Genomic DNA, 18,275 nt, shown 5'->3' with positions numbered 1-18,275 from the left:
AAAATAACCTCAAAGATAAGCTTAACGCAACACATTTAGGAATTCCGATATACATTATAGAAAACCTATCTCCTGAAAATAAATCACTTCATGCTGCAGCACGACAGAAACCCAAGGAACTTTCTTATAGATATGTGTGGATACGTAACGGAAGAATCTTTATGCGGAAAACAGACGATGCTAAATACATTTTTATAAAGAATACTACCACCTTAAAAAACTTAGTTTAACTTTAGTTGTAGTATATATAGGTACTTTATAATTTATGTTTTGTTTTTTTTATTCTTTGAATTCGACTCTTTTAATATATACTATCAAAATGTTAGAGGCTTACGATCAAAAACTGAAGATTTCTTTGGTAATATAGTATGTAATGATTTTGATATAATTATCTTAACAGAAATATGGTTAAATAGCAGCATCTTCGATTCAGAACTGTTCGATCATCGTTACGTAGTTTATAGTCTGATCACATATGACTCTAAATGTGAAAATATATGGATATCTGTTAATGTTACGAATAGTAATGATAAAATTGAGAAATTACTTATATGTGCTGTTAATCTACCTCCTCCAATACAGAAGCATATTCTGGAACACTTCATTGACAATTCTAATCGTAATTTGGACTCGCCCGACTTTGAAAATATTCTAATTTAGCGGGAGACTAACTTAGGTAATATTAGCTGGTCTGTAGACTCGAAAAATTATTTAAATTGCAATAGTTTATTTAATACAATTTTATTTGATTTTATATCATTGATATCTCTTAAACAATACAATGATGTTCTTAATAATAATGAAAAATGTCTAGATTTAATTTTATGTAATACGGAGATTGCAAACATTCATCTTAATAGCTCACTACTATCTATAATTGATCATCATCATCCTTCTTTGCAAATGTGCCTACCGTTAAGGACCCCTAGTAGTCTGCCTTATAACACTGTCACTCGACTTTGTTTGCGTAGGGCAGACTACGATAGTTTAATGACAGAGCTTAATAAAATTAGTTGGGATGACAGGTTCTGTAATTGCAATTCAGTCGATGATATGCTCTGTTTTTTATGAAGTTTTGCGTGATATAATTCATAAATTTGTTCCCATATATAAAAATAAAAACAATAGAAATTCATATCCTAATTGGTACTCCTATAAATTAAAATCTTTACTCAATGAAAAATACAAACTGCGCATTCAATTACGTAAACATAACAGTAACCCATTGGACGTTTTGTCATTTAAGTTGTTGAGGAAACGTTGCTTAAGACTACAATCGTCCTGCTATGTGAACTATAAAAGTCGTCTAGAATTTATGTTGCGTTCCAACCCCAGGTTTTTTTGGTCCTTTGATAAAGGCATAAAAAAATAAGAGCTCATATCCATCTCAAATGATTTTTAACGAAAAGAAATCCTCCAGTGGTCCTGAAATATGTAATCTTTTTGCAACACACTTTTCTTCGATTTATAATATCGAGACAAAGTACATGAAAGATTCACCTTCTCATAAGATAGAACTAACGAGTAATTTTCTGAATCTTAGGTTATAAATCTAAATAATTTCAGGCTATTTCTGGAGTCCCACAAGGCTCACATTTAGGACCAATTCTTTTCACGACATATTCATTAACGATATAAATGTTTGCTTCACGAATTCCAGTTTTATGCTATTTGCAGATGATCTTAAATTCTTTCGAACCATTTCTTCGCCCAGTGAAGTGGCTTTACTTCAGGACGATTTAGATTGCTTAAATACATGGTGTGAAAATAACGGCATGAGTCTCAATGTTGATAAGTGTAGCTTGGTGTGCTTCAATAGACTCAAAACTATTTTACAGAGATCATATAAACTAAAAAATTCAACGCTTCAAGAACATAGTGAGGTTCGAGATATCGGAGTCATTCTCGATCATAAATTACGTTCCATTTGCATGTCAACACAATCTGTAGGAGGGCTTTTAAAAGTTTAGGTTTTTTATTGCGTAATTGTAAGGACTTGAAAAACCCAACCACCCTAATTACTTTATATAATGCTTTTGTCCGCAGCGGACTGGAGTACTGCGTTGATGGAATCCCTTCTATGATGTTTATTCCAAAAGATTAGAAAGTGTTCAGAAACGTTTCTTGTGGCATCTATGTTATAAAAATGGGTTGGCCAAAAAAATACCAAATTATAAAGATAGGTAAATACATTTTAAAATGAAATCGCTTGCTGATCGAAGATGCTTGCTGGATAGCCTTTTTATGTATAAAATCATTAATGGCATTTTGGACTGTCCAAAACTACTGTCACTTATTTGTATTTCGCCCACAAAATAATTACGCTTGAACAGGCGTAAATTGTTTAAAACTAAAGCTTCAAAATCGAACCTAGGACATAGTTCACCTATAAATAGAATTATAAAGACCTATAATTGCGTAGACATGGACAAGGATGTAAACATCCTTACCAACAATATACTTAAATTTAAAAGGTCCATAATGCCATTAATAAGTAATACTTAATTATTCATAGAATAGAATAGAATATGCTTTATTGTACACCAAAAGAGTTACAGAACCATTTTAAGCACAAACACAAAAGAAACGAAAACTATTTTGTACAAAAGGCGGTCTTATCGCTACAAGAGCGATCTCTTCCAGACAACCTTTGGGTGAAGGACATGAAATAAATAAATGAATAAAGCGGTAAGGAGGTGTACATATATATATATATATATATATATATATATATATATATATATATATATATATATAATATTATTATATTATAATATTAAATATATATAATACTATAGCTAAATATACATACATATAAATAAATAATATATACATAAACATACATATATAATATATAAAACAAAACATTAAAAAAAATGTTATTATGATAATAATAATAATAAATAGCAATAAAGTGCGGCAGATAATAAAACACTCCCTGATAATTATAAAGATAAATAATATGCCTTGAGTCGGATTTTAAATGTGTTCCATAGGCGAACTGCTTGGACAGAGAAAGAATTGGTATAAAAAGAAGAAGAGTGAGAAGGAATTTTAAGAATTAGATTATCGTCAGATCGTAGAGTGCGGCCGTGCGAGTCCTTAAGGAATTCAAAACGGTGTTTAAGATAGTGCGGAGAATTTGGATGAAAAAGTATACAGTAAAGAAGAGCAAGAATATGAGTATTCCTGCGAAGACGGATTGGGAGCCACTCTAGTTTTTTGCGAAATTCAGAAATGTGGTCAAATTTGCGGAAATTTGATATTCATATTAGTTTTAATTATTATTTTGATTTTAGTTTCTTAATTTTTTATTCAATGTTTTTTTTTGTTTTGTAACTTGAAACTGTATAATTTGTAACTTGTCTTTTATTTGTTTTTTTTTGTGCTATAATGCATATGTTGCCTTATTGTTCATGCAGTTATCACCTGTAATTGAGGTACCACTTCTTTTATTTTTTATTTTATGAACTGTGTGCTATCATGTAACTGTGTGTACTTTTTTGGTGATCTAATAAATAAATAAAATAATAAAATAAAATAAAAAAATTAGCTTCGCCCGTGTGTTAAGGGAGAACACGCGGCTCATAAGGCAGTTGTAAGGAACGCTATGTCCTTAGCTCTACCTACCTCTAACAATGTGTATGCAAAACTTCATGATGATCAGTAGAGTAATTTTAAAGTGAAAACATAACAATCAAACTCACTATAACATCCATAATTGTCTAAAATTTTCTATAATAATTGGGTATTTCCGTTGAGAACTTCTCAGTAACAACTCGGACTCTGGAGTTCTCGTGCCTCGGAAAACACTTAAAGCCGTTAGTTCTACGCCTGAACTATTTCATATCGTGTCAAATTTGACGTCTCATCGGATTATGATAGTGCACTTATGGTTGGGTATAAGCTTGTGCAATATAATATTATGTCCTGTGCAGACTGCCTTTAATAATAATAATATCCTGGGACATTTTGTACACACGGCTATCTGATCCCAAATTAAGCTTGTACAAAGCTTGTGCTATGGAAACCAGACAACTGTTATACTACATATACTACTTTTCTTTTGTAAATACATACTTACATAGATAATTACACTCAGACTCAGGACAAACAGACATGTTCATGAACACAAATGTCTGTCCTGGGTAGGAATCGAACCCACAAAAATTCAATTTAATTGAATGGCCGCCGAGGCTGACATCGATCAGGTCAACATTATCATAAAAATGTAATACATATTTTTGTGTCGTTACCTTTAAATATTTAATTACATTGCAGAAGAGAAGTTATAATAGAATAAAAGTTATGATAATTTCTGAGAACCACCGCTACGAAGTCATTCCATTGTTGAAGACAAAAAGTACAGCGTCTTAATCATTAAGGTTTTTTAAATAAATATATAAAGACAAACCTTTATATTCATGAGGATTAATTAAATATATTTTATGGTTAAATCTTAATGAGAAAATACACCTGATAAGAATTGAATTATCAAATGAATTTTTAATGTCAAATTCAAAATAAATGAAAGGATTTAGCATTTCATCGTATTACTTCTAGTTTTAATCACTTGGAGAGCTGGTTCATTTGTGGCTCCGAGTTGGAATTGCGACTCAACGAATGTTCATTGCATTCTTGGAATGGTGGCATCCTCGTGGTCATAGTTTGTACGGAAGTGAATTTAATTTTGATATATTAATTAAAAACCTATACGTATATATATATATATCTACTTTAATACGGTGTCTTTCCTGAAAAACACAGAAAATTAAACAATATATTTATTATAAGAGACCTATCTAAACTATCTACAATTACTGATTAAGGAGATTGATAAATATTTCATATTAATAGTATATTTAATTTATATTATTTTGTTTTCCCATATTTCATTAACTTCATTATAATTTATAAATAAGTATGTATGACGTAATATTTTTCTCTTAAAAGGTAACTGTCTTTTTAATATTTTTAAGTTGGCAACATGGTCTTTTAAAAAGGGCGTCTAAAAGAGTTGTAATTTGTAAATATGGAGAGATATTATAAATGGCTGACGAGCTGGATATTTGTTTTTTTTTTAATCTATTAATATTATATATATATATGATGGTAATTAAGATCTTAATTACGTTCCTTGTGCCACTAATTACATTGGCTCACTTACTAGTCCACCCAGACGTTGGTACACATTAACCCAGTATTATTATGTTGCTTAGACAAATTGAAGTATGAGGGATATTCTTGTCTTAGGCCTTTTAAGAGAATTTAATATATAAAATATAGGAAATTTATCCCAAAATCGGTTGAATATATGATAATACATTGCGCACAAATTTTGTTAATAAAACAAGTATTGTTTTCAAGTTTTATATTAAACACATCATTTATTGTTTTTGTTATTAAAATAACGATAAAATACAATTTACGCTTTATTTAAATTAATAGCATTCAACGTTCGGATTGTTGACAATACGGGGATATGTGGATAGCAATTACAATTTCATTTTGGTTTGCGGCAGCCTCAAAATATGCAACCCGCAAAGTGAACGGTATTATGAAAATTTCCAACTACGACGGAGGCAATTCCAGTATATATTTGCACATGTATTTCATTCCCATAAGCAATAATACAAACGAGAAAGCAATGAGTATAAATTGCAAATCATCGTTCGATTCTTCAAATCTTTTCATGTTTTCAATCGGGTATTTTATTCATTAAATTGCAGATAATTACAAAAAGCAATCCAAGCACGACCATTGATCCGATGATAGTAAGCAGTTGGTTCAAATTGAAAGCCAAACCGATTTTCTCGCCCATGGTCAAATAATAATCACGTTCCTTGAAAGTATTTACACATCCAGCTCATTACAACGAGAAGTGTAACAAACGCGAACGCTATCAGAAGAATTTGTAGGATGTCAACGTTGTAGCAAATGTCATCTTTTCTCCCCATATTATGTATCTATCGTCCATTAACGATGTGGCAAACGATGAGGAATAATAGTACAAGTATCACTATTGAACCAATGATCATGAGCAGCTGGTTCAAATTAAAACTGAGTCCGCAAGTTGAATCAGATGTTTTTCTACCCATAATTATTTAAGTTAAGGTACATACATTCCATCTGTATTAATATCCATTTTGTTTTTAATTTTTCGTCATATTATTTTTTAACAAAGAATTTGATTCTTTAATTATTATTTTTTCATTCAAAAGTCAATTTGACATAATAATTAAGTGTCACTTGGAGTCATTAAAAATATATATAGAAAAAAGGTTTTATGTGATTTATTGAAATATAATGAAATTGTTTAATTAGATCACCCTAATTGATAACTTGCCGTTAGATAGACTATTTATTGAGTAAGTCAATAAATGATCGCCTCAAAAGCGGAAAGTTTAACGCGGGCGAAGCAGCTAAGTTAAGGGTAGAAATAAAACAAATGATAACGATAATATTAAAAAAAGTACTTATAATCAAGAATTATGCTATTTCATGTCATTAAATTATTTATAAATAATTTTGTTCAAAATTAAACTTGTAGTCTTGGGATTAAGACAGCGACTATGATTGTCATGTATTTTTAATTTGACGTGACATTAAATTATTAAATTAAATCTGTTTGCAATTGTCTAAGTTTGCCTTTGATAACAAAAAAATGGAACCGATCAGTCCCGAGTCCCGACATGCTTTCTCCCTCGTGTGTGGCATTAACATAATTTACAATTATTTTCTTTCTTTTTTTTTTAACTGAGCATTGCTGTTGTCCGTCTTCATCTTCACGTTTTTGTAGCAAACAACATGGGTACAAATACCTTACAAGTTATAACCAATTATTACACGTAATAAAATATAATTTAATGACCTATTTAATATTAGAAGGTTATATCTATAATTATAAAACAAAATGCTGCTGGGCTATTCAGTAAAAACTCACTTCATATTTCACTTGCTGAATGTTGAAAACCGATTTACTATTATACGCAATTATAACCCTTTCATTATATAATTATTAAAGTCAATGTCGTATATCACTATCCGACATTTCACGATCGTGTTCTGCGGTGAGTTTCAAGTTTGTTTTTATAGAATAGCTATACATCATCGCTCAAATTAAACCTTGAAAGGGATCGTGGCATTTATATTTATTATTGTATTACGAATTAGACATAAGATGTAATATAGCTTGATAAATTCCCGAACGTCACTTTGACACTGGCATTATAAATCTGTGGCGGAACGTTTTTCCGTTTCTGTCAGAAGACACGACGCCAATCGTTTTACGCTAACAACACTTCTCTACCAACAACATGTACCATCGGACAGATCGGTCTTGTATATATTAATAATTTATATAACTGCACCTCATATTAATAAATTGATCTCTTTCAACATTCAAAAACTGTCATTTATTGTCAATCAAGACAGGGAGATGCACAAACTTGGATAGCATGTTGACTTTAGTATGCAGGCATTATTTAAGATGGGAGTTTGCAAAATGAAAGGAAAGAAGTTGGAATGATTGACTGGAAAATAAAAAATTAATAAAAATTTGGTCTAAATAAAGAACACTATTCGTGTAACCTAAGTTACCTTTGTTGAAATATCGCTTGACCTTGACACACTACTAGGGAACTTTTATTAAAATTTAAGACATCCAATAGTGGTTTGTATACCTCGTTATATGTATATACATAGTATCACGCTTCCAGTTTTGATTTCCTGAAAAAAAAAATATATATAAGTAATAAATCAATACGTCACAAAACATTTTTTTTATTAATAATATATTGTTTGTAGTTGCTGTTGTTATTTATTTTGTAATAATTCCCGTGTGTAAGGAGGGGAAGGACAAGGGTTAGGTACTCTGTGTCATTTTCTGTATCCCTCACAAAATGTATTTTTTTTTATACAATAGTAAGGCGGACGAGCATATGGGCCACCTAATGGTAAGTCGTCACCAACGCTCATTGACATTGGCATTGTAAGAAATGTTAACCATCGCTTACATCACCAATGCGCCACCAACCTTGGGAACTAAGATGTTATGTCCCTTTTGCCTGTAATTACACTGGATCACTCACCCTTCAAACCGAAACACTACAATACCAAGTACTGCTGTTTTGCGGTAGAATATCTGATGAGTGGGTGGTACCTACCCAGACGAGCTTGCACAAAGCTCTACCACCAGTAAAATTACAAAATATCAAGTGGAAGCGTACCAAGCGAACTCATTTTCGAATTTATAATATTAATAAGGATTATTTGCACCATATATTGTGTGTTTAACTTAAGACTGACTGAAATAAGCTTTCGTACTTGAAATGTAGTCGAAATCATCGAATATCTCATTCGGCACAGCAAATTTAAGAGTTGACATAAAAAAATGACAAAAGTCCGTGACAAATATATCTTCGACATACATAGCTTCATCTATCTAGCATCTATTTATTACCTTGAAATCATTAAATTAACTTCATAAGAAAAATTAATATATGTACAATGGACAATCCATTGTTTTACGTAAATAATTATGTGTAGAAACTAGCACAGGGCAAACGGTGACGGGCGTCACAGTAGTAAGCGGAAGCGATCCCGCGGTGCCCCTCGATGAGACGGTGAGGGTACCGCTGGGTTTTTAGTGGGTACTCCCGTGCACTGGCAGTTCAAGGCGCCAGTAAGTTACACATACCCTCCACCCCATGTAGGAGAAACGCGTAAAAGCGTCTTTCCAGCGAAAAAATAGGGTAATAGAAGAACCTTTAACCTGTGCCGTTGTTGTTTGTGTTAAGTTTTGGGTTCAATACCCAGGTTGGGTCAATAAAGTTAAAGTTTTTCTATCAAAAATTCTCAATAGCAGCCCGGAACCTAGAAGTTGGAAGTGTGAAAAGTGTGGAAGAAGTGAACTAACATTCTCCCCTGGACCTTTACTAGACTTAGAATACTATTAAAAATAGCAAAATCATGCAGCTATCATTTATATACATTTTTATTAGTCTTTTTCTTATAGCAAAAACTAAGAAAATCATATTTATTTTTCTTACCTTGTTTTTCTGTCGCTTCCTGCTTGCTTTATTAAAGCCTTATTAACAAAATATTAACAAAAAATATATACAGTTTATAAAATTGAATCATCATAAAATTAATTTACGTTCAATTTAATTGTTATAAAAATTACAAATAAAATGTGAATAATATACTATCAAAGTTAGTCTTATTCTTGTACTAAAAAAATCGTTGTTAATAATATAGCAATATATTTAAAAAGTATCCATCGGTACAAACCCGACCGTGCTAGTGAGTGCTAACTACTAGCACTAGATCGACGAGACGGTTAAATAGTCGTAAAAATTTACAAGTAAAATGTAAAATTTATTTACAAAGTTATTAGTACTTACACCATAGCGAGGTTAATAAAACACATATTTATATTTGAAACCATTTTAATATCTACAAAAATGAATCTATTATTCTAACACAGTCCCACTTTCTACTGTAAATTAAGTTTTTGAACTATTTCCTCGCATCCTTGAATAAAATAAAATGACTACATAACACCAAAATGCCAAATATTAACAGCCTCAGGTAAAGAGTATTTACATCGACTTTTCATGGATAGTATCTAGCGGTATTAGGTAACTAATTACGTTACCAAGTGTTCTACTATCCATAAGCCAATTGGATATTTATTATTTCGTAAAAATCATAACACTTTTTTAAACAAGCTTTACATAACGCCATTCCATTCCGGAGTCTTATAACGTTAACAATTTTTTTTAATCTGTTAACGTCAAATTTTAAAACAACGAAAATTAAAATCACAATTTTAATTACGTATTCTTCAAAAGATTTTTCACACAGTATAATGAGAATAACACTTGAATGGAATTACGTATGTAAAAACAATATATGTCTTTGGCAATAATGACATGCAATACACTTCTAGTGCAAATAATTTAATATTAATATAGTATTAGTAATTCCAATTTGTTTACACCCAATAAACTAAAAAGAATTATTGTTTTTTGTACTTTCTCAACGCCTTCCTGCGCGTGTTCTCCATACTCCTGGTGACCAGCCAGACGCTGAATCGATTAGCAATGCCATGGATTGAGTTGATGACGTAGAAGAATATGGTATGTGGCAAGTAGCCTGGAGTCTTTGAGGTAGTTCCGACTAGACTGATGGCTGATTTAACGAAGGTTTCCGCGGTGGGAGCAATTAACGTGCTCCTTCGTATCCCCGACATGTTTGAACATACGAAGCCAGGTAGAACGCATTGGACTATAATGCCCTTCTTACCGTATTCCATATCCAGACCTTCTGAGAACTTATTGACATATGCCTGAAAATAACGTTTTTAATGAAGCCGAAGTTGAAAAATAAAGAAAACTATAAACATAATCTCTTGTAGACCAGACATTTTAAGTTATTTTGAAATATAACACTAATAACAATTATTTCTCACGTGCAAATGGAAGAATCAATGCAGTTGATTAGGAAATGTATTCTAGGTTCAATCAAAAACACTGACTGCGTTATAAAACAATTTTCTGTAGGGGAGAGGGGGGACTGGAAGTTATAGGTATAAGAAGTTCCGATCTAGATAGCTCCATAACGGCTAAATAAATATACTAGCGGAGTGCGCCGGGAAATAGAGTGAAATAGCGCCCCGACAGCCGCTAATTTAGTCAGGCCAGTGAGTCCTATGTTGTCGACTTATAAGTTCATTTATTAATTCATTCTTGAGGTTGTTTAAAAATCAGCACTCCCCCCTCTCCCCGAAATGATAATACATATAAAGCTCATGCTTAAATATTTATCCATTTGTCTTCCGTTACAATGATAAAATTATTTACAATAATATAAAATATATATAAATTAAATTACATAAATAAAAATATGAATATCGTTAAGACTGAGAAACAGAAAGTTTAATAATATTCCATCGCATGATATCCACAATTGGTCAGCAATGTCCTCAAACTGTGGTCAATTGCAATAATGTTTCGATCAAAACCACAATTGAGAAGCCGGCGTCATCATCGCCGGATTTAATCGAATGAATGAACCCCCCCATTATTGTGTCATCTCAACTTGTAACCACAGCCGAGTAGAGTTGACTTGTTTAAATTTTAACTATACGACACAATGTAAGCGATATGACTTCTATTATCAAATTCGAATTTTTACTTGATAATATTGTTATAGGCAATGCAGACGTTAGTTTTGGACATGGAGATCAAGTTAAAAAAAAACCTTATAACTCTTAGTCGAATAATTATTCTAATATGATGGATTTCAATGGACAGGTGTTTCTTTAAAGTTACTTAAAACGAAAAAGATTTTGAATTATTATCTCGTCGGTTATATATTAAATCTTAACTAATTTAATTTGACCTACCTTTGCAGCAGCGTACACGGTTAGAAGAGGGCTCGGTATGATTGACGATCCTGACCCAATGTTGATAACCACACCCTTCCCGCGTTTTACCATCCCTGGTAGAACGAGAGCGGTCATCCGAGTAACGCTTACAACATTTGCCTTGATCATGTTGCTAACAGATTGCTCCCTGATGGAAGAAAAAAAAACGATCCATTAAGATCATTTGATATACCAAACATTTAAAACAAAACGATTGGTTGATCACGTTTGTCTAATCATAAAAAATATGTAGCTAATTTTTAAACTTCTTGATAAGGCAAAATAGCTTTACGAGACTCTTGAAACATTTTGCTAAAGAATCATTTACCTTTAGCCCTAGAAATATATCTTACGGCGAATCGACGAACTAATCGTCGCTTCAATAACATTCCTAGCCAACATGTTACAATCGACGATCAGCTATTGGGTGTCAGAGGCAGATGTCCTTTCCGGATGTATATATATATACCAACGAAACCCACCAAAATACGGTATAACCTTGATATGTGATAATGCTACCAAATATATGATTGATGCAATTCCATATCTTAGAAAATGTACACAAACTAACGGATTGCCTCTGGGATTGAATTTTATATGAAGGACCTAACAAAAACAATTCGTAGCAGTAATAGAAATGTAAAATGAAATGAAAAGAAGAAGAAGAAATTAAGAAGGTGGCGGGCACCAACTAGATGCGGAAGGCGGAGGACAGGGAGCTTTGGCGCACCTTGGGAGAGGCCTATGTTCAGCAGTGGACAACGATTGGCTGTTGATTGATTGATTGAATAGAAATGTAACTTACGGTAAGATTGCGGTCGAGATTGTTTATTTTTTTATTATTAATAAGGTAAAGAAACTCCAAAAAAGTTGGGTATGAGAACTTTAAATCATAAGTCTGAGGATCCTTATGTAAGTACTTTTTTTGTTTTTATGCTTCTAGTATGTTTTTGTAATTCTATATATATATACATATAACATAATGTACACCTGGTTCTAAATAAACGCATTCAATTAGTGCACACATCGAAACGACGAATGGTTATCTTTCAATACTCTAAAATAAGGTTATCTTTTTAGGGTTCAATGTCTCATTTCATATAAATAAATACAAATGTACACGTGTCCCAAATTACCGTAGATAAGTGAATGTTCATTAATTATTCCTTATTAATATTAAAATATAACTAGTTATATTTAGCGAAATCGTTATCAATACATAGCTTTACTTTTAAATGTTGCTTAGCGGCTGTTTAACTAAACAATCAATTCTATTGACAAATTGTCACTTTATCGCAATCGAATCGAAGCGTAATCGTCGCCGTTTTTTCCGTTTTCCTATTCTTTAATTTAATTATAGACTATTGCCATAAAAGTTAACAATTAGTTTAATATCAAACGAATTAGTGGTGATCGCGCATTGATATTATAAGGGATGGCTAATATTTCTTACGGTAATAATATCTATGAGCGGTGGTGACCAATTACGCATAGGTTGCCCATTGGCCAGTCTGGCAACCTATAAAAAAAACAATACCGTAGATTTGTTTTCTGGGCTAAGTTTCGAGTATGTTCTTACGTAATATTTCTACAAGTATTATAAACGTATGTACGTATTTATATATACGTAGAGACTATGAGTCTCGTCCATTAGTCCATTATTTTAACCAGTTCCATCATCTTTGTGAAGATATATTGTAGTTTCCATCAAACATTTATCTACCTCAACGCTCGATAGTAAGAAAACGGTTCGTATAATATTTCAATTTCACCACAACGGACGCTCGTATGAGCACCTGCTACCTTTGAAAATAGCTTCAAATTGTGCGGTTGTTGCGTCCAATATCAATCGAAGGATATTATGTATCTATTTGATGTATAACTCTCCTTATGTAACTGTCGGGTATATGTTTATTTATATGTACATATACATGTTTAGTTATTTGATATATTTACTAATTAATAATATAAATTAATCAGCATCGTAATAAATGACGAAGACATCGTGAGGATATTTTATTTTCGCCAATTCTCATTGGAACAGCGTGATGGGAAAAGGTACAAACATTTTCCTAAAAAAGAGAGAAGGCGCCAACCCAGCGGAACGTGTAAAGTTACATTACTTTTTGTTAGTATTGAACATATGTACTTAACATTATGAATCAATTGGTTCAAAGATGAGCACTATTTGGTTTGTTGTTTAAGATTACGTTTATAATACTGTCTCGTTGGTCTAGAGGCCACAGATACTGGGTTCAAACCCCAGGTCGGGCACTTAAAAAGTTATTGGGTTTTTTGTCGATGACTCTCAGTAGCAGCCCTAGTCTTGGTCTTGATCTCTTTCCGGACGTGTTTGATTGCCGTCGGATTGGCATAGAATTGCGTGGGTGAGGGATTAGAGTCTACTAATGTTTGCTATAATATGTACTGTGCAATCGGTCAGGAAGACATCATAATCATTATCAAGAACATATTAAAACAGAAACATTAACTAAAAGATAAAAACAGTATAGATAAAACTTGAATTTGTTTTATACCTTAGCTAATATAATATATGTGTGTACGAAGGCTGTTGGAAGAAATTTTGCATTATTAATATTTAATTTTTATACACAGCTCACAGGCTCATATACAAAACAATAATAAAAATTGAATATAATAAACTTACTTAAACATATGGAGTATGTTTCGCATTTAAATAAAAAATAAAAACTGCATAAGGATATTTTTAAATTGTAACTCTGACATTTCGATAATGATTCTTGAAATAAAAACACGTATGTGCCAGACATACAAATTAAAGTCATTATAACTAAACAGAAAATCAAAACCACTGACGAAACGTATCCGGTTGACTATATTTATTTATTTGTTTGTTCGTCCATTCATTCATTTTGGAAACATATTAATAAAACTTAACCAACAATAGTTTTCAATATAACATTAAAATATATTATATCAAAGACAGATATAAAAATAAAGAAGACGAAAAAGACAAGTGAAAAAAATATAAGAAAGAGAGAGAGAGAGAGAGAGAAATACAAAGGGACATAACATCTTAGTTCCCAAGGTTAGTGGCATTGGTGATGTAAGCGATGGTTAACATTTCTTACAATGCCAATGTCTAAGGGCGTTTGGTGACCACTTACCATCAGGTGGCCCATATGCTCGTCCGCCTTCCTATTCTATAAAAAAATAAATAAATAAATAAAATAATAATTAAAAAAAAAATACTCACCAATCCGGCAAGTCCAGGAAATATTCGGGATAAGTATACGATATCCCGACATTGTTCACCAGCGTACCGATCTCGAGATCAGTTATCTCCTTTGATATCTTGTCGTATATACTTTCGCCGTCGCAGAAGTCAGCTTGCACTGTTTTTGTGTTCACTTTATATTCACTCTCTGTGGGGAAATGCTTTTATAAATAAAATTTATACCGTTAATATTTTCACTTGCTATTGAGTGAAAAAACTAGCGAAAACCATCGAGCGAATGCGATATTCACATCACTAGGCAACTCGTTTACTTTGTTTACTCGCTTAGTTCTGTGGTTTAATTGTGATTTGGTAACAAACAGACATACTTATAATATTATTAAAGGTAAAGTAAACACCTAACGGCTTGTAAATGTCACACAGTTGTTATAAGACATGGTGTTTCTCTAAGTAAGTTTTAGAGTTTATACCACCAAGCTGCTCTAATGCGGATTGGTGGATATACATATGGCAGATTTTCACCCGACACTGTACCTCAAGATAACTTCCTTCATCGCCAAGTACGAGATGAATTATAAACGCAAATTAAGCACCTGGAAATTCAATGATGCTTACTTAGGTTTAAACCCGCTACCTTCGCTTAAAATCTTTGCTTAAGAACCTCAGCTCAATGGTTCGAAGACTTTATTATGATTAAGAATAAGAATTGCTTGTTAGCTAACTATGTCATTAATGAAATACATAAAATAATATAACATAATAGTGTGAAAACCATAAGTTATTTACATACGTACACATTATATAAAAATAATATGTAACTTTATGCTTTGTTTGTTTTCTGACATTGAATCATAACTGTTTGAAAAACCTTATTTATTAACGTTGTTTATCAGGTGTTAGGTAAAAATCTAGACACGATGGGAACTAGCCAAGTCAAATCATATGTATTATCCTAAGTTATAAAAATAAATGATATTTTAAGTTTTTATAAAATTATTTATGTTGTTATTAATAAATTTCAGGACTGACCATTGAACTTGGCACCCATTTAGGTCTATTGTCGTTGAAGTCAACAACCAATACATATATCATAATATTGAACTTGGCTCTCATTTCACATTTATGTTTTTGATGGTTTTCTCTGTGTTGTTTTGACATTAGCGAGAATTTTTTATATATGATTTTAAATAGGCAGACATACGACATTAATCTTATATGGTTATACATATCTATGCGAATGTTACACGTGCGAAAGAACTGCCTATCTGCCTATCTGTTACGACTTCACGGCCATACTATAAACTAATATTATACAAAAAAAAAGTATTTGCGCAAATGCAAATGCACTCACTATATTCGATAACTTCCATAGTCCAATGATATAGAAAGAAACGACTGCATTCCCTGGTCTAACGTCTTTGCTGACAGAAGCAGAAAAAGACAGAAAAACCAAATAATTTTCATAGGCTTGAACCGGGATTCTAACCTTGATCCGAATTATCTGCAGCCACTATGGCAAATATAACTAATGCTAGTACATTTTATAGGTAAAGCCTTATATATATTTTAATAAGTAAATATAAATTACTAATGAATACTTTATCGTTTTGGTAGGTACATTAAAATACTGGCTCGTTAACCGTTGAGCTATTAAAGCCTTATATAATATAGTTATATGATTAAACTAATCATACTGTACCTATTTCAGCGGCAGTTGCTTTCAACTTGTCAATCGATCGGCTGACGAGAATAATATCGCAGCCACGAGCAGCTAACTGTGGACAAGTAGATAACATTTAGTTACGAATTAAAATTCTCACTGATTTTCGAACATAAGTAAAGTAAGTAACAGCCTATAAATGTCCCACTGCTAGGCTAAGGTCTCCTTTCCCTTTTTGAGAAGGTTTGGAGCTTATTCCACAACGCTGCTCCGTTGCGGGTTGGTGGAATACACATGTGGCAGAATCGATGAAATTAGACACTTGCAGGTTTCCCCACGATGTTTTCCTTCACCGAAAAGCACGAGATGAATTATAAACAGAAAATAAGCACATGAAAATTCAGAGGTGCTTGCCCGGGTTTGTACCCACGTTCATCGGTTAAGATTCGCGCGTTCTTACCACTGGGACATCTCGACTTTTCGAATATAATCATTATTATTTAATTTCATCAAAACATTTATTAACTTGCATGTCTCAATTGTTCTATTTTATCGTTAGTACTAAATCTAGTCAATAGCTACCGAACCGTTGACAAATTGAGGAGAAAAGGTACTGAACTGTTTAGTATTTACCTATTTATATAGACCAACTATGGTCATGGTGTTTTGTTGAACGGTATAGTAGTTGACTTGCTGTTGATGTGCTAGCACACAGCGGGACTAAACATTTTTAAGAAAAATGTAGTTAAGGTATATCAGTTCCATATTTGTTCTATCGAATTCAACTTAAATCTGAATTTGTTCCTTGGAATATAATAAAGCATTTATTTCAAAGCAACATTGAAGGAAAGGAAATACTATTAGCTACTTTTTTTTACGTGTGTTAGGTAACGCGACTACGCTGATATATATTTGATAATATTATTCAACTTCACAGTGTAAATAATGAATACGTGAATAAAATACATAATTTAAGTTTATGTATAATTATAACTAATTTTCATAGATACATTGAATATTAATTTGACTCAGAATTAAGACAGTAATCATACGAGCAAAGAGCATATTACAATGTGTTTCGGTGTTCTTGTGTGAAGGGGGAATAAACCGGACTCAAAGGGACGAGTAACATGACAATTTATGCCCCACCAAGCCAATGCATTACTAATATGAATCATTGGCCCGTACGATCTCAGTGTCTACGAGGACGAGCTTCATTTAATTGGGCCACCTGCTTGTTGTCTGCTTTTTTTATAGAATAGGTAGGCGGACGGCCTTTTTTATAGTATAGGTAGGCGAACGAGCATATGGGCCACTAATAGTAAGTGGTCACCAACGCTCATATATATTTACATTGTAAGAAATGTTAACCATCGCTTACATCGCCAATACGCCACCAACCTTGGGAACTAAGATGTTATGTCCCTTGTGCCTGTAATTACACTAGCTTACTTACCCTTCAAACCGGAACACGACAATACCAAGTACTGCTGTTTTGCGGTAGTATATCTGATAAGTGATAAGATTAAATAAGTCGAGAATTCAACAGGAAATATTATATACATTTTAAATATATTCAATAGAGTAAGTCCTATACTTTATCGAGTATATTTTTAGATTCCATTCCATAGAATCTCGGAATTTGCAACAGATTTACAACGGTGTCTGCGTTGAGAACGCCTTCAGCTGTTGCATGATATGCTAATATCAATATAAAACGGAATATCATATATTTCTACTTAAATCTAACTTTTATTTCTCTTTGAATTTTCCGAGCTATTTCATGGATGTTTATTTCTTTTATCGTAAAATTTTGATTCAAGTTTTAGTTATATGTATATATTTAATAATAACAATTTTAATCATGATAAATCTAAAAGCACAAAGAAATAACCCTTCTGGATAAAAGCATTGTCGTGTTTAATAATAAGAGCGTCTTAGACATCTTTGTTATTTCCGTTCTT

The 18,275-nt window shown here is 32.2% G+C and overlaps 1 protein-coding gene across 1 annotated transcript in view; it reads right to left on the bottom strand.

The window, feature by feature from the left end:
• Window positions 1–9,431: 9,431 nt before the first annotated feature.
• Window positions 9,432–18,275, bottom strand: part of LOC126775567 (very-long-chain 3-oxoacyl-CoA reductase-B) — a 28,780-nt gene continuing 19,936 nt past the window's right edge. Inside the window, exons 3-6 of the mRNA XM_050497602.1 lie at window positions 16,351–16,426; window positions 14,670–14,838; window positions 11,411–11,579; window positions 9,432–10,351 (exon numbers count right to left, since the gene is read on the bottom strand). Of these exons, the coding sequence (XP_050353559.1) occupies window positions 10,022–10,351; window positions 11,411–11,579; window positions 14,670–14,838; window positions 16,351–16,426 (744 nt within the window). The 3' untranslated portion in view covers window positions 9,432–10,021. The remainder of the gene's footprint in view (window positions 10,352–11,410; window positions 11,580–14,669; window positions 14,839–16,350; window positions 16,427–18,275) is intronic.

This window comes from Nymphalis io, chromosome 18, assembly GCF_905147045.1.
Source record: "Nymphalis io chromosome 18, ilAglIoxx1.1, whole genome shotgun sequence".
Classification (NCBI taxonomy): domain Eukaryota; kingdom Metazoa; phylum Arthropoda; class Insecta; order Lepidoptera; family Nymphalidae; genus Nymphalis; species Nymphalis io.
This window is presented reverse-complemented; position numbering and strand designations above follow the sequence as displayed.